General features: G+C 39.3%; 1 protein-coding gene across 6 annotated transcripts in view; it reads left to right on the plus strand.

The window, feature by feature from the left end:
* SORCS1 (sortilin related VPS10 domain containing receptor 1) overlaps positions 1-25,036 on the plus strand; it is a 502,203-nt gene that overhangs the window by 245,322 nt on the left and 231,845 nt on the right. For all 6 annotated transcript variants that reach the window (XM_078434807.2, XM_078434808.2, XM_078434810.2 and 3 more), the window contains exon 3: positions 21,266-21,365. In XM_078434807.2, the coding sequence (XP_078290933.2) occupies positions 21,266-21,365 (100 nt within the window). The remainder of the gene's footprint in view (positions 1-21,265; positions 21,366-25,036) is intronic.

The raw sequence follows: 25,036 nt of genomic DNA on the forward strand, positions 1-25,036 counted from the left end.
ATGCTGGGTTACTAGGATGGCAGCAAATTGTAATCTTCTCAGCTCCTGCTGTTAATCCCATTGGTCTTTAACTACTTTAGTTGTCTCGATTTCTTTTGTCTCTTCTCCGTAAGTACATAAGTTGTGGATGGATCATAGGCATGAATTTTATTAGATGGGATCTGAAGAAGACATTCCTAATATAAATGAAGTTACTGGAACAAATGACTAAGAGATGTTAATGAGTTTCCTTTTCTGGCCTTTAAAAATTATGGGATGCAAGGCCTGCTCTCTGAAAAGGTTAAAGACCAGGGGTGGGGACTAGTCAACTTAAAATATATTTATCACCCTTGGAATTTTTGTCTCCAACAGAGAGCAGACAGAAGAATAGATATTTATTAAATTGGCACAATGTGCCAAAATGATAATAATTCTTTTAATCTTCACTACCACCCTAAGGGCTAGGTACCATTCTCATTTTGTAGGGAAAGACATTAAAACTTGACAAAGTTGGAAAAATTACTTGTAGTCATCTTGTGAGTGAACCACTCGGGTTATGAATAAAGGTCTAGCTATCTTCAAAGCCTAAGGCAGTTCCACCTGACCATCATAGCCCCTCTCTTCCCAATTGGTCCTTTCTGTCCTTTTTGAAGGGATTTACTCTATTTTGGAAAGTGGAGCTACTTCTTGGTTTTCAAAGTAGCATCTGATTCTGTGCACTGGTGCAAAGAGGAATTCTGATATTTTATTCCATTTTCTTTCTTCTACTTGTTTGTTAGCCTCCTCTTTGTTTATCCTGTAGAGTTTTAAACACTCTAAACCTTTCTCAAAGTAGATTGTTCTAAATCTAGGAAACTTTTGAAGTTAAAGATTCCTGAATACTTCTAGGACCTGTTGGACTAGAAGCTCTGGGGAAGAGACCCAGGAATCTGAAGTTTTAGCAGGCTTCCTTCCTCCACCCTCTATCATAAATATCAGGCAGGTTGTCCTTTAGAGAATTGGCCTTTTAATGCCCCTCAATGACCTATGATTTAGGAACTCCTCAACTTTGAACTGTTTTCCTAATTAGGCTTATAGATATAGTTTTTCTTTCTTTTTTTATTTTTTTACATAAAAAAGATTACCTTTTTGTTCTTTAGTTCCAAATCTAGTCTAGTTAATATTTCTAACTGCAATATGGCTGGCTCTTTATGATTCTGTCAGGAAGAATAGAGCATGCTTATATAACTAGTAAAATGGAACTCATGCACACGAAGACTTCATTTTGGACCGTCATTGGGAGCCTGATCAGTATCTGTCTTAGGGTCCAAATAAGGATACCCATTACAATTTGAATTCCAAACTCTTAGCCACCAAGTGCCATCATTATCAATCTTATTAAAACTAATATCTCCCATGAAACTCTATTAGATTTCTATTGCTGCCTAAAAAAATTATCATAAACTTAACAGTTTAACAAAGCACAGTTTTGTAGATCAGAGGTCCAGGTGAACTCTGCTGGTTTGCTGCTGAGGGTTTCACAAGGTTGCAGTTAAGGTATCGCCTGGCTAGGCTCAGACCTGGGGTATCTGGGATAACATTCTCATCCATGTTAATGGTCAGGTTATTGACAAATCCAGTTCCTGAGGCTGAAGGTCTGAGGTCACTATTTCTTTGCTGGTTGTCATCTGGTCCTGTTCTTTGTGTCCAGAGACAGGCCACATGTCTTCACACATGGTCTTTCCACGTTCAATCCAGCAGTGGCACCTGGCATCCTTCTCAGGCTTACTCTATGGCTTAGTCTTCTGCCTCCACCCCCTGACTTTAAAAGCACGTGTGGTTGTGCTGGGTCCATCCAGAAAATCTACGATAAACTCCCCATTTTAAGGTGAACTGATTAGTAATCTCAATTACGTATACAACGTTCCTTTTGTCATTTAGTCTAACATATTCATTAGGGAAGGACATCTTTGGAGAGGGAGGCAAAAGTCTGCCTACCACATCCACATACATCATTAAAATTTAATAAAAAAAAGTCTAACTGTAATATAAAGATAAAAGAAGTATCATGTTTAATAAATGAATATATTTTCATGTATTTTAAAATGTAAGACTATAGAGCCTACACTATTAGAAACTGTCCACAGGAAGAGTATGATGAAAGCTTGATACAAATGGTGAGGATCCAAGTTCCATGAGCAGCATGTGATTTTAAGAAACTGTGAACAACTCTTGGAAAAGTTCCCAATAGAATTTTGAAAAAGAATAAAAAGAATTCCCTTGAGTTAAATGGGAGTCAGATTCTGTAAAATTTAGTATATATTAAAAATTCAAAAATATATATGTTCATATGTACATGGAGTTTGACAGTAGAGATATTTTTCCAGCTATAGGAAAGCCTAGTAAAATATTTGAAAATGATGTATGACAGTATCTAGCATCTCTAGGCCCATGTCCTATATCCCCCCAATCATTATGACAATTCTAAAACATCCAAAAATTACAAAGGGTCCCCTAACAGATGATGACACCCCAGATGAGAAACACTAGCAGAGTGAGAAGGGAAATTTTTCAGCTTGGAAATACTGGTTGGTTCTCTCTGGACCTTTAAAAGAAGCTCTGTCGGAGCACCTGGGTGGCTAGTTGGTTGAGTGTCTCTTTATTTCCACTCAAATCATGATCCCAGGGTCATGGGATTGAGCATGCATTGGGCTCTGTGCTCAAAGTGGAGCCTGCTTGAGACTCTCTTGCCCCTCTCTCTCTCTCTCTCTCTGCCACTCCCCTACTTGTTCGAAAGAAAGAAAGAAAGAAAGAAAGAAAGGGAGGAAGGGAGGGCAGGGGAGGGGAGGGGAAGAGAGGAGAGGAGAGGAGAGACAAGGAAAGGAAAGATAACTCCTCAAAAACAAATTCACTAAGTATCATACAATCTGGCCACTTACACCATAGGGACATGCATAGACAAGGAATGAGGGTCAGACCTGCAGTATTCAGTTCATTCTTGGGCAGTGTGTTACAGAAAGAATGTAAGATAGAGGTTACAAGTATGGACTTCGGAGTCAGACAGATTGACATTTGAAACCAGGTTCTACCCATTATCAGTTGTCTAGGTATGTACAGGTTCCCTTAATTGCTGGAGCCTCACTTGCACCATCTGTAAATAGGAAAGTCTGTCTGTAAGAGTACCTTGCCAGATGCTATGGAAGAAGCCTCTGCTTTTTTCAGGCATGGCCTCTCCCTTTGCTTCTGTTCCCTGTACCTCAGCACCAGAGCAGGGTTCTGCATGTAGCAGATGGTTCATCTTTAGGGTATAAGTTCTTGAAACTGCAAGATGAGGTTGGCTTTCCAGAGGGACTGGATTCTTCGAGAATCTGCAGATTCCCGTGTCCTTCTCCAAAATTCTTGTCCAGAAGGTCCCAAAAGTGTCTCATGATGAGTAGATCAAATATTCAAATACTTAATTTCCACTGCTCACCAAACTTTGCCCATGGTTCTTGCTGAGGGCTCTATCCATTTTTTGACTAGAGTATTATCTCTTCAAAAATAGATTGATGTTTGAATTTTCTCCTACAGCCCATTAAGAACCTGAGTTTTCTTCCCTGGGTTTTAGGGAAGATTGGTTATTGTTGATAATTTGTATAAAATCCCAGCTGTGGCAAAAAGAAAAGGTCTCAGGATTTTCAAACACATTTTAAAGCAAACAAGGGTTGAAATGTCTTCGGAGGTATGAAAATAGCAACCGATTCTCATTAGCCTCATCACTGTAAGAAAAAAAATGGCAAATGCCTAATTACTGAAGTCCTTATGCCAGGTGCTATGCAGAGGACACTGTACAGGCACAGTCTCTGTCCATGGGACGCTTGCTCTAGAAAACCCTCTTAATAATACGAAAGTACCGCATCTTTGGATACAAGGATGGGTGCTGATGGTGGTGGTATTTTCAGGAGCCACAAGAAATTACATTGCAATGTGGGAGGGAAGTATAGCTCACAGCTAACCACATAAATGATGCTCAAGAAAGAGCTAAAGATTCAACGAGTCCTGGAGACTTCTTTTCCAAGGCAGTCTCTGAACAGGATTTTGGGGAGACCATCCTTCATTTCAAGAGAATTAGGCTCATGCATGATGTGGAAATGCTGGGGCATCCTGTCTGTCATTTCTCCGCCACCCCTCTGTGTAGTTTTGACACACGATCCACGTGGCTGACCATTTTTCTTCTGGGAGGAAGCCAGGGAGTGCATTCCCTTGAGCATTTGCTCAGGTATTAATCTCCAGCTCTGTGCTTTCATTTTACTTCCTGTAAAATTCTATCAAATTCCAACTGTAGATCCTGTGCTTGACCTAAGGTTAGATGGCAGGGGAACAAGATACTGATTCTCATTTTGAATCACAATAGTTGCTATAAATAGCAAACTTTATAACTTGGTAGCTCCCTTGGATGCAACATGATGGATGAGCTTCTGCTGATTAAAAAAAAAAAAAAGTCCATAACTCTTAAACTATAGTTCAAGTTGAAGTAAACTATAATAATAAAGCACAACTAATATACTCCTGAATTATTCATGTTGAGTATAAAAACTGCTCCTTCAATGTCAAAGAAGCCACATCCCCTACAGTGTATCTATAATCAGAAATCACAGGAATTACCCAGTCCAAAATGAAAAGGAAGGTTCACGTACTTTCAGTGTTACGGTAAAAAGAGCATGAACCAAAGAAATTATTGTAACTAGAAAATGTTATAAAGAATAAATCGAAATTATTATAAATTGTTAATAGAAATCATTGTTAAGTTACTGTGTTTTGGTGCAGTTGATAAGTTGATGATGACCTTCAAATACTCCCCACTGACAAATGAAGCCCAAGGATGACTCCTGACTGAAGTCCTTCGTCCAAGCCATCCTTATCCCCCAGCTGGACTCCCTGCTTTTCCTATTTCTGCCATTGTCGAGTTTGTTCTACAAACAGCAGTCAAAATTACCTTTTAAAAACTGTTGTCAGGTTGTGACATATCTTTGAGAAAATCCTTCATATGCTTTCCCATCTCACAAATGAGAAAATCCACAATTCTTATGCTATACTCCAAGGAAGGCCTTGCATAATCTAGCCTCTGCCTGCTTCTCTGTACTCATCACCGTCTAGAAGCTATAACCACACAACTTTCTTTGGTCCCTTGAATATACCTTAAGGCCTTTGAACCTGTCATTTGTTCTGCTTCAAACGTATAGCCATTTCCCTCCCCAGCTTAAGTCATCTGCCCAGAGAGGTCTTCCAAGGTCATCTAGTAGTCACCAGGCTGTCACTTTTTTATAGCAATACCCAGTTTTGTTTTCATCCGAGAACTTATATAAACAGTAAAATATCAAATAATCTTCTTCGTGGGATTGATTGCCTCTTATGCTAAAATGCACACTCCTTGAAACAAGGATCCTTTCTTATTTTGTTTTGTTTTGTTTTTTGTAATTTGAGTTTGTTTATTTTGAGAGGGAGAGAGAGAGAGAATGCATGCACATGAGCTGGGGTGGGGCAGAGACAGAGCAGGGGAGAGAGAATCCCAAGCAGACTCTGTGCTGTCATCATGAGGCCTGATGCTGGGCTCGATCTTACAAACCATGAGATCATGACCTGAGCTGAAATCAAAAGTCAGACTGAGCCACTCAGGCATCCCAAGATTCTTGCTGGTTTTATTGAATATTTTATCCCCAGTATCCAACACATTGTCTGTCATATATTGTCCACAAGTCATCTGCTTTGTTGACTAATAAGCTCAGTTGTACACATACGTTATTATAGAAGTGTTATATACTTTTCCCATGCATATACTTTTACTGTTTTAATGGGCTAGAATCACTGTTGTTTTTTCTTGTTTTTTTTTTGTTTTTGTTTTTTTTTTTGTTTTTTGCTTGATAGGTAACTAAAGCCTCACTGATCTGATTCACTCCTACCACTAACAATAGGAAACCTAGACCATCCCCAAATGCCAGCAGACTTATATTTAAGAGAAAAGAATGATTTCAGGCACAATGTTGACTGTCATTGTGGAGTCCAGATATCATTTTCTCTGATTATGCAAATTCTTTGGCTCTCAGATGCCATGAGCTCATTGTATATTAGTAAATATTTATAAAGTGCTCTGTATTGACTAAGTGTTTCACAATAAGGTTGATTAGTGATTCCTCCCAGCAACCTTGTGAGGTCAATCAGCATTATTAAAGAACAGCCCAGAGATGTTGGGCAGTTTGCCCAAGGTCACTCAGCAGGTCACTGGCAAAGCCTGCATTGGCAACTTCAGCGCCCATTACTATGACAAGCCCTGGCGTGGACTCCTCTTGGAAGGGTGACCCTTAATTGCTTCTCTTGTAAGGTAGGCGTATAAACACTAAGTGTTCCGAAGTGAGAGAAGAGTAAAGGCCTTGAGTTGAAGGAGTTATTGGTGCAATTAGAAACTGGAGCCAGCTATTGAAACTTGAAAATGGTGCTTAATGGAGGTGAATTAGAGGACATTATTTTTGAGAGAATGAGAAAATTACAATGTGAAGAAGTAGGAATGTAAAAAGCAGGGCTATGTGTAGAAAATTAATTTGGGTGGCATTGGAGGTTGAGAAATAAGAAGTTATAGGACCAAAATATTTTAGGAAGAGTCTGGGTTAGGGTATCAGGCGTAAGTTCCATCCAGAACTAATTTGAATGTTCCAGAATAATATGCCACCCTCTCAGCTGCAGCAAGCAGTGTTTTCTGATGTTTTTTGAGGGTAAAACCTGCTTTCAAGTGTTTGATTTCCTAAAGTCCAACCTACAAATTACACAGGTCCCATCATTTTCTTGCTGAATATCTTCTAAAAATGATCTGTTTTAAGAAACCTGCTGCATCTCACTTCCCTTTACATTTTTCTTTGTTTTTTTTCTTCCTTCAGGATTTAAGATAAGTTGTTCTAAGTAAGTGATCTATTATGTTCTATATAATTTTCATCCTTTGCAGCTTCAGATTATATCTCCTTACTCTGTTCCTTGGAAGCAAATTCTCTGAAACTAACCACCAACCACAATAATAACTGCTTGCATTGAAAAAGGATTTCTTGCTACACCAAAAACTTTTCAGGGAGCATCTTCTCTGACCCTTCCAACAACCCAATGAGAAACAGATACCATTTATAGCCCCTTTATACAGACAGGGACACTAAGCTCCCAAGTGTAAATCCAGAACCTTTGTTCTATGAAAATGTTAGTAATATAATGCTTGCCCTTCTCAGAACCTTCCAAAAGCTTATCATGGCATGCAAGGCTCAGTGTGGTCTAGGTGCTATCGTCTTCATGAGGGGCCAACTGTGTTAGCACTCTCCTCCTTGTTTATAGCCTTTGCTGTAGACGTGCTCACCTCCTTTCCGAGTCACGTACTCGGACCTCATTTAATGCCCTGGTACTTGTTTTTCCCCACTGTTCGTAACACTCTTTCCCAACATATACACCTGCCCACCTTCTATGATTCTGATTTATTCTCAAATGCCTTATCAAAGAGGACTTTCTATGTAAAGTGGCACATGCCATGTTCACTCTCTGTCCTCCTAACTCTCTTATTTTACTTCATGGTATTTACCGTCAATTGAAAATTTATACGTTTGCATATATGTTTATAATCTGTCTCTCCCCACTGGAATTTAGGCTCCACAAAATTTTAGCAATTTTGTATTTTTTTCATTTGTCTCTTTTATTTCCAGGGCTCAGAATGAGGCCTGGAACATGGGAGACACAACATCACCTAAATAATTGTTATTTGAGTGAATGAATGGACCATGGCACTGTATTGCTTGCTATACTATTTCTAATAATTAGATTAACTTCATGGTAGCTACACATTATGCCTGGTTATGAGGAATCAGTTTTGGACTTTTGGTGAACATTTTGTAGCCCCTGTTACCAAGCATTCAGGTGCCATCAGTGCTACAGAAAGATGTGAGCCAAGAAGGATGTGTTTTAATTTATAGTATGTAAGAATTCAGGGAAGGGGCTATTTTAAGATCATGGATGGGACTGCCAGTTTTTCCTAGATTACTTTGCTTTTTAAATAAAATCAGAAAATCTGAGGGAAGTGGGACCTGGAAATTCTCCTGGGTGCTTGTGGATGTCAGTGTGGTCTGGAGTAATAGCATAGGTTAAAAGTCCATCCCCAGTCAACTGGACCATCCAGATTTTGTTGAAGGGATTTTGCTTGTGGGTCACTTATATATCACTGCAGGCAGACTGGACAGAGTACACATCAGTGATTGAAGTGTTGGGTTTTGTGTCTGTTTATTCCATGAGGGACACTGGAGTACTTTCTTTGTAAGGATTGTATGTAATTTAAATTTTTTTAATATCCTCTTTGATTGACTCCAGCTCTAGTCCTGCTCCCTTTCCCAAATGTAATCATAATATTCAATTTGGTATGATTCCAAAGTACAGTTGTATAAGTTTCTTAAACATCTAAGCCTCTGTTTCTTTGTTTTGTTTTGGGGGAGAATCAGCTTTTTCACATATAATATTATGTCCCTTCCTTACACTATTAAGTGATTCTAAGAAGGATAGGCTTTATAAAGTGATTTTTTTTCTCTGATGAGATTAAAGTACTTTTGCATATTTGATAACCTGTAATTCTGAGAAGTGTCTTGGTATGAGAATCAGAAAACCTGGGTTTTCTTCATGACTTGAGACTCAATTGAATGCTTGACTTGCTTTACTCCTGACTCTTAGCTCCTTTGTCTGCAGAATCATAAGGCTGGGCTTATTCCACTGTGTGGAAACTCCTTTATTGATCCCCAGAAGTTGTTTGAAAATGTTAAAGAGTTAGTAAAACAGGGAGACTAGGGTGTGTGTGTGTGTGTGTGTGTGTGTGTGTGTGTGTGAAGAGATTTGATGGGTTGGGACAGACCACAGGTGTTTCAATGAGGATAGTTCCCTATCTGTTGAATGCATAGAATAGGGCTTAAACTCTTCCACTGTGAAGGAAGGAAGGAAGGAAAGGAAAGGGAAGGGAAAGGAAGGGAAGGGAAGGGGAGGGGAGGGGAAGGGAAGGGAAGGGAAATAAAGAAAAGAGAGAAGAAAGAAAGAAAGAAAGAAAGAAAGAAAGAAAGAAAGAAAGAAAGAAAAAGAAGGAAGGAAGGAAGAAGGGGGAGGAAGGAAAGAAGGTAGGAAGGAAAGAAGGAAGGAAATAATTGAATAGAGATGAAATCATCTCTAAGACCTTATTGAAGTTCTAACAGTGTAGCATTTTTAGTTCTCCTGAAGGTAACAAGGACCCCCCCCCCAAAAATGGTGATATTATACTGCAATGATATGCAACAATGAACAAATTATGTTTTCTGACCAGGCTCAGTCATTTCACTTTTGAAGAAACTAAAAAGAAAATAGACAAGATATAACAGGCGAAGGATATACCTCCATCTTAACACTCCAACCCCTGGCTGTCTCCTACAATTTGGGGATGAGAGTTTTCTCTAAGCTTTACTTCTCAGAAGTATGTTGTTGGCTCCTCTGTGGATCAGAGTTCCCCCATACTCCTCCAACTACAGGAATTCTTGAATGTTAGAAAACAAGGCTAGAGATCAGCTAGTCCAGTCCTCTCCAATTACACATGGAGAAGCACTCATTCATTTCTCAGTCACTTAACGGTTAGGATACTGAAGGTAGCAAGAGCTCAGTTATGCACCATCATGTGAGGCTGCAGTTCCTTCCATCTATGGGGGGGGGGGGGGACAAAACAAAATAACAAACAAAAAACCTGACAATCTGACCCTAGACCATGACACCCAGAGAACAACTCACACCTCAGGATAATTGGATCGTTTAATATCAGGGAATCAAGTCAAGCCCATTGTCACTGCTAAATGTGTAGCTGCTTAGGCTTCCAGAATACATTTTTTTCACAAGTTTCATACGCATGTGCTGATTGAAGGGCTAGGAGGACCGAGTAACATTGGCTTCATTCACAATGAATGAAACATTTACTAAAGTTTGCATATTCCCAGGGCAGGACAGATATAGTGCTTCTTTAGCAAAACAGCGTGTCATGTACGAGAGTAAAGCACTCTGGCAGAAATCACATGTGACAATAAGCAATTGCAGCTCAAATTCTTTTACTGACAAGGATGGTAAAAGAAGCGATATATATACATATGTGTGTGTGTGTGTGTGTGCACGCACACACACACATACGTGCCATTTCCTGTCTGACACTCTACACAACCAGGGCGAAAGTCCACCGTGGCCCCTGGTACCATCAATACCTCTGGAGTCTTAGTTTATTACATGCTTGGGCTAAGGGGTCCTTATTCAAACACAAAATTGGCTTGAGGATGAAAACTGGCGGATATTATACAGTGGTGGTTGATTGTGTGAGAGGCAGGTGACCTAAGTTCCGTGTGCTTCACTGGGAAATACCATCTCTTTTTCTCCCCCAGACTATCTTCCTTAGAAAGAGCACAACTCCAGTGCATAAGCTGCTACATCTTTGTGTTAAGCATGCTGGCTTTGGGGACTCACTGCCTGGGTCTGAATCGGGCTCTGTTGCCATGTAGCATTGGGAAAGTCAGTCATCCTCTCTAAGTCTTGATTTCCTCGTCTTTAAGATGTAAATCATACCAGTACTTAACTCATGGAGTGCCATGAGAATTGAGTGAGCCAATCCTTGTAAAGTGCTCAGCCAGAGTGTGGTATGTTTTCAGCATTCAGTCAGTGTTCAGTATTATTATTCATAAACAATTTGGCAAGTCGTTATGAGTGTGTGGTAACGCGGCCTGTGAAGATGTGGCCTCAGCATGAGGATAGATGCCCTGTGCAATGGATCAGAAATGCCTGAGGATTAGGGTCCTATCAGAAGAGAGAGCCCTCAGTAAAGCTGAACAGACATGCCTCCCCTCCTAAATTTATCTTTGTGTAACTAATAAATATATGTTATGTTTTCCATTGCCATATTTATACAGAATACATTAATAATGTATAATACATTCTATGTACACATTTGTATGAGTTCTTCCTAAGTAAGCCCCTAAGTTCTCTTATGTCTCTTAATGACTCTTGCCTGACATAAACTCAGGGCGTGGTAGCCCGGAAATTTCCTTGCCCCCTTACCCTCCAAAAAGAAATACAAAAACCAAATGTGGAATTTCTCCAATTATGTTTTCTGATAAGACGGGAGAACATTTAAGAGAGGTGGGGTTCACTTCACTCAGCAACATGATTTGAGCCCGTTCTAGATTTCAAGAAGTAGCTCTCATGTTGGAGAGAAACACAAGAGTAAGTATAAATGAACTGTGCTCTCTAGTCGGTGGTATCAGATGGGGAGAGGAGAACCAGGCAAGGTTATACATGGCAGAATATAGAAACAACATAGGAGATGTTCAGTTGAGTCTGAGCTCCGTTCTGCAGAGGGATGTGAGAAAGTTCAGTGAAGGAAGGGATGTTTGAATCCAGCCTTGAAAAGAGAAATGGGCAGAAAGAAGGTTGAAAGGGTAAATACGAACTACTCCTGCCTTTGGAGAGCACAGTCTATATTAACACAGAAAACTGTGAGCATTGACAGTTTCAATACAATATATAGCCAAAATAGAGACCCAGGTATCAGTGTTACCTGACAACTTAAAGTAGCTAAAATTCAAATTTTAGTTATTTTTATGCTCGAAAGATGAATCTAAAGATATTTCAGAGGTAAAAGTAACCCCTATATTTGGTGCTCGCTGTGTTATAGACCAACGGTCTTATTACCCCCAGCAGAAGCATGCGTGGAAATGTGTTGTTTACTACATCGCCGCCCTTTCCTTTCCGTGATACATAGAGTCACATTGAAATGCATTCCGGGTTCTTACCTCAACTGCCCTGTGTGGCTAGAAAGAAACTTCAGGAACACAATGTGATAATCCCACAAGGAAAAGAAGACAATGGCACCGAAAGACCAGAAAGATGAGCAAGAACTTTTATACCTTATGGACACAAGGGTACCCATCCCTTACATTTAAAAAATAACTTTAAAAAAAATTCCAGATCAAAATAAATTGGAAATCCCGTGACCTCTGGCAGAGTGGAAATATCTTTATAGCACGCTGCTGTTCCTGTCCCTAAATCTACTATTTAACCCCCTTCTCTCTAACTCTGCCAATTAACCTGAGAAGCTCAGGGTATCCAAGAAACAGAGGGAAGCTTGTTCAGCTCAGGATGTACCATAACGTCTCAGCAGCACGTTTAAATGATACGTTTAGGCTGACAGGCAAACGTATTTCACGGCAGAATCCTTAGAAAGCAGGAGACAATTTCCTTCAGGTCCACGTCATCGTTTGATGTAGATTGCCTATTATATTCTTGAGGTATTATGAAAAATGGATTTGGAGATATTTTCTTGACAGTGGGTAGACTAATGGAATCTGGTGACTGTATTTAAAATGTGCAGGGGTTTGTTATAATGTGGTAATAGAAATATCAGTTGCACTGACAGGTTAAAAAAATCTGTCAATGCATGATAATGAAGTTATTTAAATGTCGACTCACTCGCAAACATTTTCCAAACCCTAAATTATTCTCACTGCTTTAACCTCATGCATCCTAAGTTATTAAGGAGCAGTGTCTGCGATGCAGCCAATGCGCCTTTGGCTTTGGAAGCTATTTTTATGCCGCCAAATGCATGAGGAGCAATGAAAGTGGCTGCTCTTAATGATTTTAGGAAAGAAACAAAACACAGAAGCCGCAGCTGCTTGATTTAGAGGTGAATGTTGTTCCACTTTCAGGATATCTCATTGGCACCGATTTGAGTAATGCTCCTATGCTTCCTTGCTTCCTGTCCCCAGGCTTCCCTCTACAGCTCAAGTCTTTGCTTTGTGACCTTGGAAGTATGGCTTGATGGGTCTGGGATAGGGCATGTTACCTCTCTGGGGTCTGAAGGGAGAGGAGGAGGAGGTCAGGTTATTTGGATACTCTCTAAAGCTTTTTGAAGAAGTAGTCTGACTCATTCTTTGTTCATTGAGTGTCCATCAGGCTTCATGCATTCATTCACCTTCCATATGGAGAAGACACCTGATGTGCCAGCACTGTCCTGAGTCCTGGAGATTTGAGGCTGACCAAACATAAGCCCCCTGCCCTTCTGGCACTTCAAGTAGTCTAAGATGCTAGGCAAGTGCTTCTTAATTAACAAGGAGAGGAGCATAGAACATGCTCCCAATGCTAGTCCCATGGTACCCCACACAGCCGATTGACTCTGTTAATAGCAGGACTGCAACACCCTGGCCAGATTATGCAAGCTTCTTAATTTTGACTCCGTAGAAGTCCAACTGACCACACAAGAGGAGCAAGCTTCCACTGAGTCAGCCGGTCAGTCAAGAACAAATTATGAGTGCCTGATGTGTCCGGGGCACTCCTCTGAAAGCTAGGGAGATAGAAGTGAACAAAACAGACATCTTTTCTACTCTCATGGAGTTTTCATTCTGGTGGGGGAAGACAGAAAATAAAAAAGTAAGTAGAAATCTATCAGATGGGGATAAATACTATGGAGAGAAAATAAAAGAGGCCAGGGAGGATTGAGTGTGCTGGGGGTGTGGGCAGATGCTATTTGATACAGGATGACTGATGTTCAGAGAGAAATGAGGGGCCATTTGGGGAAAGAGCTTTCCAGATACATGGAATAACAAGGCTGGAGTGGGCGAGGGCAGGGGCAGGCAGAGAAGGCAGGGAGATTAAGAGTTAGACATCTATTCTATCACCAACTTGTTAGATAAATAAGTAAATATGACTTGTCCAAAGGAAGTCTGAAGTTTATTTGTTCAGGAAACCAGGCACTGACTGGTTACTCAGCTACTGAGTTTCTGTGTCCACTTCTGTTTGACTCCAAGTATTTAATCTTTCTCTTAAGCTATGGCATCTTGGTAGTCTTCCTGAGACATCGTCAAATAATTAACAAGTTGACCCACTTACTTTTTCCATTTTTCTAACCTTACTAGGAGCTAGGGTGGATGAAAGACATACCTTCTCTTATCATTGTGAGAGGCTTTTTTAATGCTTTTCTTTTTTTTATTTTTAAAATTATTTTATTTTATTTTTATTATTTTTTAATATGAAATTTATTGTCAAATTGGTTTCCATGCAACACCCAATGCTCATGCCAACAGGTGCCCTCCTCAATGCCCATCACCCATTTTCCCCACCCTTCCACCCCCCATCAACCCTCAGTTTATTCTCAGTTTTTAAGTCTCTTACGGTTTGGCTCCCTTCCTCTTTAACTTTTTTTTTTTCCTTCCCCTCCCCCATGGTCTTCTGTTAAGTTTCTCAGGATCCACATAAGAGTGAAAAAATATGGTATCTGTCTTTCTCTGTATGACTTATTTCACTCAGCATAATACCTTCCAGTTCCATCCACACAGCTGCAAATGCAAATGGCATGATTTCATTCTTTCTCATTGCCACATAGTATTCCATTGTGTATATAAACCACAGTTTCTTTATCCATTCTTCAGTTGATGGACATTTATCTCTTTCCATAGTTTGGCTATTGTTGAAAGTGCTGCTATAAACACTGGGGTACAAGTGCCTCTATGCATCAGCACTCCTGTATCCCTTGGGTAAATCCCTAGCAGTGCTATTGCTGGGTCATAGGGTAGATCTACTTTTAATTTTTTGAGGGACCTCCACACTGTTTTCCAGAGTGGCTGCACCAGTTTGCAGTTTATGCTTTTCTTAAGATCAGTTCTCTCTGGCAGGCCCTCTGTCCTTTTACCTGATAGGAAGAAAAGCCAGGTTTTGGTCTGCACCATGTAACATCAAAGATTTTGAGTTCACATTCCTTTTACAAAGAAATGCTAAGCCAAATTTTGTAAATATGTTTTCTTTTTCTTTTGTGGCTTTTGAGAGAGGCAGTACAGCATGGAGTTAAGTTAGAAGTCATCTTCCAAATTCTCTGGCATTAAGCAGTTTGACTCTACTCCTGGATTCTCCTTATCTGTAACATGTGATTAGTATCAGTGTCGATCTCATGGGATTCTGCATGTGAAGAGCTTAGATCACATTTTAAGCACCCGATAAACACTCATTTTTGTTCCATATTAGATTTCCTAAGCATAATAGTCCATTCAACAGTGGAAATCCTGGAACAGTTATTATGGAAGCAGAGTGTGGGATCTTTCACTTCCAAATTCTAATTCTTACCATTACTCCTACAATTTGAGGCCCACACAAAGCTACTAGCACACATAACCTTTAAAATATGATAGACTAGATTTGGTTACATTTAAAAATGGTAGGGAGGGCGCCTGAGTGGCCCAGTTAGTTGAGCGTCCGACTCCAGCTCAGGTCATGATCTCGCAGTTTGTGAGTTCGAGCCCTGTGTCGGGCTCTGTGCTAACAGCTCAGAGCCTGGAGCCTGCTTCGGATTCTGTGTCTCCCTCTCTCTCTGCCCCAACCCACCCGCATTCTGTCTCTGTCTCTCTCAAAAATAAATAAACATTAAAAAAAATTGTAGGGGTGCCTGGGTGGCTCAGTTGGTTAAGCGTCCAACTTCAGCTCAGGTCATGATCTCATGGTTAGTGGGTTCCAGCCCCGCATCAGGCTTTGTGCTGACAGCTCAGAGCCTGGAGCCTGCTTCAGATTCTGTGTCTCCCTCTCTCTCTGCCCCTCCCCAGCTCATGCTCTGTTTCTCTCTGTTTCCAAAAATAAATAAATGCTATTTTTTTAATGGTAGTAACTTCATGAATATTTTCTAAGAAAGCTAAATCTAAATTATTTTTTGTGACTAGGATTCTTCTTGAGGGTTCATGTTATGGGTTTTGGTGAGTCCTGGGTAAAGAATACCAAAAACAATCAAGAAAAAATTAGTGATAAATAAACAAAAGCTGCCATTTAGAGATTGCCTATTACATGCCGATCATTGTGTTCAGCACAATGAATGGATTTTATGGATTAATTTCGTTTACAAATGATTCTGTGCTTATTTATTACCTCATTTGATGGTATCAGATTATAGCACAGGAAATACAATCGCACATTTTATTTCGACCACTTCTGTGGAAACTAGTCATGCTGTGTGTCCTTACCTTCTTTGAGTGTGATGGGACACTACCCTCTGAAAGAGATCATAAGGTCTCTGGGAAGGTAGGTGGGGCCATACACTGAATGTGCTTTCTCCATCCATCAAGGAAACTCATTTCAGCTCTTCGAATATAGTAAACTTAAATAAAGACATACTTTCAAATGCTCTAAAAGTCACTATTTAAGAGATGTTTGCAAAAAGGTAGTGTAAGGATTAAGGATCAAAAGCAAAACCAATGGCACCTTGATTTAATCACTTGCATATTTACTTTCCTGGAATGCTTATTTTTTTAAGTTTTCAGCTTTTTCTTGCACAGCATAGGTGTTGACAGAAAGCCTGTTTTTCATCTGTATATAAGTCAACCTATAAACAGAACTTGAAAAAAATTGCTTTGGAATGTTTTAAAAAATGATACAAGTTGAGAAGTCAAGGCTGTTTCTATCGCATCTTAAATACATCTCTGCGTGTTATATTTTTTTAACATTACTTTTTTTTTTTTTTTTGGCCTTGACAGCAGCAGTCACTTTTTAAAATTTTATTATTATTTTTTAATATAATTTATTGTCAAATTGGCTAATATACAGTGTGTACAGCATGCTCTTGGTTTTCGGGGTTGATCACGTGGTTCATTGCTTACATACAACACCCAGTGCTCATCCCAACAAGTGCCCTCCTCAATGCCCATCCCCCATTTTCCCCTCTCCCCGACCCCTCCATCAACCCTCAGTTTGTTCTCTCTACTTATGAGTCTCTTATGGTTTGCCTCCCTCCCTCTCTGTACCTTTGTTTCCCGCTCCCCTTCCCCCATGGTCTTCTGTTAAATTTCTCAAGTTCCACATATGAGTGAAAACATATGATACCTGTTTTTCTCTGACTGACTTATTTCACTCAGCATAATACCTTCCAGTTCCATCCACACAGCTGCAAATGGTGTGATTTCATTCTTTCTCATTCCCAAGTATTATTCCGTTGTATATATAAACCACATCTTCTTTATCCATTCTTCAGTTGATGGACATTTAGGCTCTTTCTATAATTTGGATATTGTAACAGCAATCACTTTATTATTAGCATAGGCTGGCACTTTTCTCTGAAGATTTGATTTGTTTAAATATTTTTATTGTTCTCCTTTTCTTATAAAACCAAGATTCATAATCTTTTGCTTTTTATTTTTTGCCTTTGATATGCTTTTCCAAAGCATGTTGCTCAGAACACTAATTTAATTGGCTATCTTTCAAGAATGAATCCTGTAATCAAATATGTTTGGAAAATGCTTCATGGAATATGCATTTAAGAGGTTCACAGTATATATTAAACTAGAAAAATAGATACATGTGTGTGAGAATAATAAAATTTATATGTTCTGAAGTAAAGGAACATTAAATTTTGCCTAATAAGGCATTTCCTTTTTTTTTTTCTTTTTTTTTTTTTTTTGATCTTGGATAACACTCCTCTCCCTCATAGCTAGGAATGATACTTAAAATATTTACCAGCCAGTATATTGGCTCACCAGCCAGCCTGCTGCTCAACTGTCTGTCTCTCATCCGTTCTTTCAGAGCCCAGGTCCCTAGGGGGCTTCAGTCCCCACTGTTGACCATAAGCATCTGTTAGCTACGAAGGAGAGTTTGCAGATGGGCACTAGGAATTGCTTTCCAGGGTGCAGTGCCTTCTCCAAGGTCACTGTCTCCTCCACCAGGGCTCAGTCTGATTGGCATGAGCACTAACCAATCAGAGCAGGTGCTCATCTTAGCGCTGAGCAAGTTTCTTGAGGACCTCTGCTGTGCCAGCTTTCAATCTTTTGGTTGCTGGACTTTGAGGAAATCTAGGAAGCCTCCAAGGGAGAGGCCATGTGGTAAGGCTGTCAGAAGTGCTACTCAGAGAACTTAGTGCAGTAACTATTTACCAATTGGTTTGGAAATAGTAAATATTTTTATTTATGTACCCTTGAACCAATCTATCCTGGCTGATTGTTAGTTTTACCCAGGACACATGTAACACTCCATCTAATTCTAGTTCTGTGGGACAACCTTGAACACCTGCTAGTATGTCCTGTTTTGTGTGTGTAGAAATGCATCATTTTTTTCCCTCTCTCCATCTATCAGTTATTATGATGTCATAATGCCTAAACATGCAGCTCTGCTGAAATTGAGAATTAACAAATTTTTATTCAGTTTCTGAGCTTTGAAAAATCAAGGGGCAAGAGATGGCATTAAACAGTAATGGCAGATACCTTGAAGGATCTGTACTGCTGATGTTATAATAAAAAGAAAATATCCAATAACATACTGTAAACTCTCTGAAAAAAAGTTACCAATGTTTATGTAAGCTAGTAACTCTATTATTGTCATTACATTGAGATTCAGCTAAACACACACACACACACACACAGACACACACACACACACACACGAGTGAGTCCATGTAGTGTCCTTAAGGGATCATCCTCATTTGCCCTGTAAAGTATACTTTTTGAATGTAAACATATTCATTGAATATCTTAAGGGTTGAGTTGGTAAAAATGATGAGAAACTCATTATTGCCCCTCTATAGATTCGTTCCTACTTCTCTGGCCTCCATTTCCATTATCCCACCAGTAAAACTGAACCATTCCCTCATCTCCAACATTGTCCTACTGATGTCCACCTATGGCTAGGCAGCACCTGTCAGTGTAGCACACCCTGTCCCCCTGGCATAGCCACCCCCATGATAGATTTTGCATCTATTTGTTTGTTCTTGTGAGTATTGTTCAAAATAATGATTAGAAGAAGTAATCTGAAGAAAGGAGCTAGAGAAAGGCTAGTGAAATTTTAGAGACAAGAAAGTCGTAAGAAAGAGATGACGTTGATCTAGTAAGGCCTGGTTAGGATTGGGGGGGGGGGGGGGATACACCAAACACCAAGATTGGGCAAGTGGAGAAAGCAGTCTTAGAAGTTTTTGAGAGAGCTGGAGGAAATTTCATATCAGCTTGAGTTTGAGGGGAAAAAGATGAATATGGAAGGAAGATCTAAAGAAGTGTGCTGTAGTTCATGGATAAGATCTGTGAAAGCTTTGATTGCTCTTCAAATATTCTTGGCTATCAAGCCAATGTTTGTTTGATTGGGCTAGAGAACAGGCTGGTCCAGAAGAAAGCCAGTTATTTATTTGGGTAACACAAGGTGCCTTCTAGTTCATCATGCTCTGATTACTTCCCTTTCCTAAAGCTCTACCCATTTTCCATTTTCAAGTGCATTAGTTCTTCCAAGAAACTTTACATAATACCCCAATCTTCACTGATTTGGAGCTTCATCTAAACTCTGTAAAGTGTTGACTATTAGAGAATTGTATTTAATTATTATATAATATTTATAATTTATAATATAAAGTATATAGTTTGTTATATAGTAATATATCTATAATGTTTATTTATAGATAATTATTAGATAGGTATGACAGATAATTATAGATATACATTATAATGTTTCTATGATATTTATAGATATTTTATTATATAAAAAATTATGATTTATATTATGAATTATAAATATTATATAATAAATTATATAAGATTATAGATAATATTTATATTAAAATATACTATATAGTTATATACATGCATTTATATTTGTGTGTGTGTATATATATATATATATATATATATATATATATATATAGTTTATATGTGTATAAATTTTAGGGATAAAATGCCCTGGATCCCCAGCCAGAATAAATTGTTAATTCCTTAATTCCAAGATCATGTATACAGCTTTCTTGCTCCAGTGCCTGGTCCAGGGTGGGTTCTTAATGTGTGATGATGTGGCTCTTAACACAAATGCCTTCTATGTAGTCTTCATGACCTGTAAGGATTTGTATCTTCTATTAATATCAAAGATTAATTAAAATAGTTACATTTCTATGTGTCCAATTACACCAACTTTATTTTCTAAGCCTTGTTAATTCTTTTTTAAAAAATGTTTATTTATATATTTTGAGAGGGAAAGAGAGCGTGCACGAGCAGGGGAGGGGCAGAAAGAGAGGAAGAGAGAGAATTCTAAGGAGGCTCCATGCTGTCAGGAGCTTGATCTCACAAACAGTGAGATCATAATCTGAGCTGAAATGAAGTGTCGGATGCTCAACTGACTAAGGCACCCAGGCACCCCTAAGCCTTGTTAATTCTTGTCTGTAACATTGAAGTTAACACATGATAACCTTATATTTCTGCCTCTCAAATAAAGTTGTTAGATTTTGAGAATGGGGCAATGTATTGCACCCTGGTACATAGCACAGGTTTGGTACATTTTAGTTCTACAAATGTGAATGAATGAATGAATGAATGAATGAATTGGGAATCTCCTATATGTAAAAAGAAGGCAAAGAGGAAATTACGTTTCCTTCATTTTAAACAAAGAAACAAGCAAACTGTGGTTTAATAGAAGTAATGCGGGACTTAGGGCCAGAACACCTGGATTCAAATACTAGCTGGCAATTTGTCAGCTGTTTTCTTTGAATAGGTCACTTAAATTCTGTCAACCTCTTACTTGAAATAGAGATAATATTCCCTCCTGCACGCGGTTGTAATGATCTAATAAGATTACAATTCTGAAATATGTAATAAACTTTGATAGAGAAGGTGATTAAAGCCTATTGATTCAGTCAGAATTAATAAGTTATTGACCAAGGGCTAGATAAAGATGAGAGAATCTCCAAAATAGATAGGGTCAGTGCCAAGAAGTAATGTCCTCCCAGCTGAAGGTTGCTTAACAGCAGAAAAGGCCACCAAATAAGATTGTAAAATTTCACTTATTATTAAGATGTTTTCTTACTCTTAAATAACAGGAAAAGACTGAATGACCTTTGAAGGGACTGATCCACCATATATTCTATGACTCATGAAAGGAAACACGATTTGTAGATAAATCATGAGAACCTGCTTTTCCACGGTGCCAGACATAAAGCAAAAGTTTGAAAATGTCAAATCTGCCAAAACTCTTCATTTATGTGGTCAATTCAAGAGACACTCTCATCTCTTAATCTTTAAAAACCAACCACATATTTTATGCAGAGTACGTACATTAAGGAGCAGTAAAGAGATGGAGTTTTAATTTTTACCAATTCAATTTAAATGCAAATGTTAACCACTCACATGATGCCACTGTGTACATAATTAAGCATCATTATATACTACATGAATCATCTAGAAACCTCCTGAGAGCCATTCTACTATGTAAAACATGCATTATACTGACAAGCGGCCAAGTGACGTATACTTCTGTCCTCATTAATGCTCCTTTTGAATTATAGGTCAACTGATTATGGAACAACCTATGAGAAGCTGAATGATAAAGTTGGGTTGAAAACAATTTTAAGCTATCTCTACGTGTGTCCTACCAACAAGCGTAAGGTAAGATATGTATATTTGGTGCACTGTTTCTTCATGACGTGACTTGTATCTTGGTTGGCTAGCCTCTCTAGCTAGCTAAAAATCCATGATTTTACAATTAATCTGGGAGGAGAGGTGTAAAGATGAGTTGATGGATGTTAAGGGGGTAAAATGTCTGACTTCTCATAATTCCCAGAGCAACAGCTGTGAATGTAGGAGGGTGAGAGGTAGGCATATCATTACCATTTCTGAAACGCAGCTCCAAGGAATCCTTGAGTGGATACTGCTGACTCTCTTGCAAGAGCTCCGACCAGTCACGAGAATCAGAAGCAGCCTTGACAAGATAGAAAAAGAGGTGGGGTCTTCCTTTGAAGTGCCCCTGTTTTCCCCTGACGTGAGTAAATTACACAGAATTGAAGTGAATGTGTCCTCTGGTAGCAGGTTGGGCATTTAATTTCTAAAGTGTGTTCAGCCTGCATACAAATGTCAGAATGGAGGCCCTGCTGGAAGGAACCATGGAGATTGTCATAAACTGCACCCTAGTTTTCTAGATGAGAAAAATTAAGGTTCAGTGAAAGGTAATGCTTTGCCCCATTGCAGAGTTATGGGTGCAACAGGAACTAGAATTCAGGTTTCTTGGTTGTCAGCCATACTGTTGCCTCTGCATTTTACTGCTCCTAGTGAGAGGGTTTATCTGCTTTTCCGAAAGAGATGTGACTTTCTCGAAGAAGAAAACATTTGCTTTTAAATGATAAAGACTTATTTGTCTCAGGAGGAGAGAGCGGCACCACATCCATTCTTTGGTGTTTGTAAACTTGCATTGTCAGATTCTGAATTCTGACATACAGTTTCTAAGTGTTGTGCGAACTGCATGAAATAACAGTATCCATCCGGAAATAGAAAATTGTTGTCCATTAATATGTCATAAGCCATATTTTTTTTATGATGGTAGCACTGATATCCAGGTTCTCGCTTTAGATATGTCAATAGTTAAGTGTTAGTGACCTTGGCTAGGTTCTGCGTTTTGTTATCTGAACTATGGGAGGTAGATGAGAACATCTCTCAACCATCATTCCTCAACTCTGGCTGCATATCCAAAGCACTAGTTGATTCCCAAATGTGCAAGCCCTGGTCTTACCCCCATTGCTCTGGATTAGGGCCCAGGTAACTGTACTTTGAGCAAGCTCCCTGGATGCTTCTGGTATGTATCTAGGATTGAGAACCAGTTTTGTCAAGTGTAACATTCCCTCTGGCCCTAAGCATTTCAAGTGCTTCAGTAGAAGCAGTGTAAATAGACTCTGGCGTCATCTGGCTTGAATGCAAACCCAGCTAAACCAGTTAACAAGTGTATAAACTATGGTGATTTACTTAATGTCTCCAAGCAGTGTCATAGAATTTAAAACGGGTAATTACAATTCCTGCCTCATATGAATAGTGGTAACTATCATATGAAATGAGGCATTTCAGGTGTTTAGGACAGAGCAGTTAAGGCTCTTATCAATGTCTTCTCTTTATTATTTGTTTCTCATCTGCCTCTTCCTCCTTCTTCATATAATTATTAGAAGTCATAGTAGCGACTATCCTCCCTAAATAGAAATGTTCAGTAGACCTTTCTGTAATGATAGCCATGTGCCTTTAATCTGTCCACCACCTGAGACATTAACCACTTGTGGCTATTGAGTATTTGAAATATAGCTGGTGTGACTGAAGAACTGGGTTTTAAATCTAATTTCCCTTTAACTTAAATGTAAAAAACCACCTGTGGCTGATGGCCCCAATACTGAACAGCATAGCTCAGTAATGTCAACGTCACGGATGTAGAGGTGTATGTTGAACATTCCTTCTTCCCCTCACTGGCCAATTACTGGTCCATCATCAGCAATTACATCCAAACAATTTGACCTACTGTATACAGTCCTAAAGTGAGCAACTGAACTTATATCCTTTAGTTTTATAATGAGATTTAGTTGTTGGTTAGCTTTGAATCAATTCTTATATCCCCTATTGATTTTTCCTCCACTTTCACATTTTTAATTAATTTCATTTAAGAGTCAACAATCTGTGGGCATCACAGGATACAAAGAGAAATAAATCATTCTTCCACCCTCAAAGGTCCTGTATTCTAGTGATAAATGGAATGTGACTTTCTGTCATTGAAAGTTCCTTTGACTCTGTTTCCACCTAACAGATGACTTTGGGTGTGACATTTACATGTTCCTCTTTGCAAAGTGATAGACGCAAAAACAAAGGAATTTATAGCTGAAAGAGACCTCAAAATTGTTTTCAGAATTGTTCTAATCTAGTGATACGTCCCTGTTTTACTGATGCTGTTAGAGAGGCATATTATTAAAAAAAAAAAAAAAGATAAGATGCCAACTACTGAGTGTGAGCATAGGATTTTCTGTAGCAGCAGAGCAAGTGGCTCCAACATTGTCGGCAGGAGCAGAGCTTGAAAAAGGAGCCTCTCAAGCCCAGGTGTGGCTCCTAAGGTGGGAAGGGAAGCTTAGAGGGAACACAACCAGGAGCCCTGCCCTCCGATCCACTCACGTCCCTCGGTGTGCAGCATCAGCCGCTGCACACTTAGTCTGTTGTTATCTGCAAGACTGTGAAAAGTCACCGGCCATGGCATTTAGCTAAAATTAAAACTTGGCAGACCCTATTTCCAGAGAAAGAGAAGGCATTGTCCGTGACTGAGAGAACAGCTTTCTCCGGGCCTCTTACCTTCTAGAAGCAGAGGCGGGCTTGCACTGTTTCATTCACACCGTTTAAGAGTGAACGAGAGCCGAAGGATCTTTTCCTATACAGATAAATGAGGCCTTCAGGGTCACTTTCTGAGACGCTGATAGATTTAAGAAATATTGGAGGACGATGAAGGTCTTTACAATGGTGCAGAAATCAATAATGTTGACATAGCAGTATATTTGTGTACAGTTTCTCTACTTATGAGGTGAATTTATCACCATGAAATATGTATTCCCCCCCCACCAAAAGGGACATACTCCAACCAAAGACATAGTACCTGCACAACATTTTAAAGTGTGAATGTATTTCCCCCAATCAATGAGAGTTTACATTTTTTTTAAAAAGGTGAAGAAAGAAGAAGAAATAAAGAAATATCAGACTCAATTAATTATGCAGGACAAAAGCATTCAAGTTCGCTCCAATTCTCCTCGGACTTCTGCGTCCTCCAGTATAAAGGCAGACTCCTTTGTAGGGTTGTATTAATTCTTTTCCGTCTCTAGGGTGCCATCGAGCAAGTTAACATCTTTTGTACCAGATATGTCTCTCTGCTTTTCACATCAGTGGGAACAACTGGAATAAAACCGACATCAGGGTAACTGCCTTGCATTCCCAGAAACCTGTTTTTGCCTTCACATCCTTATTGCTATTTTTAGCTGCTTGGGAGGACGAGCACAGTTCTTCAATCAACGTGGCTCCAACAGCGGGCATGACACCCTCGCTTTGCAGACAGCTTGTTAGGGGCATTCCTGGGATCAGAGTCCAGAACAAAACAGGCCCTTATTTACAGTTTAAATTAATGATCATCCATTGGCTGTTTCTCTGCAAGCCTGCTGTAAATGACAGCAGCTTTCCTTGGATACGTCTGTTACAGTAAAAACTGTAATCTCATCATAGGGCAGTCTAGGAAATCTTGACTAAGAGACCTAGAAAGCCTGCTCCCAGGTATTGTC

The sequence above is a fragment of the Panthera onca genome, chromosome D2 (genome assembly GCF_046562875.1).
Source record: "Panthera onca isolate mPanOnc1 chromosome D2, mPanOnc1 haplotype 2, whole genome shotgun sequence".
Lineage (NCBI taxonomy): Eukaryota > Metazoa > Chordata > Mammalia > Carnivora > Felidae > Panthera > Panthera onca.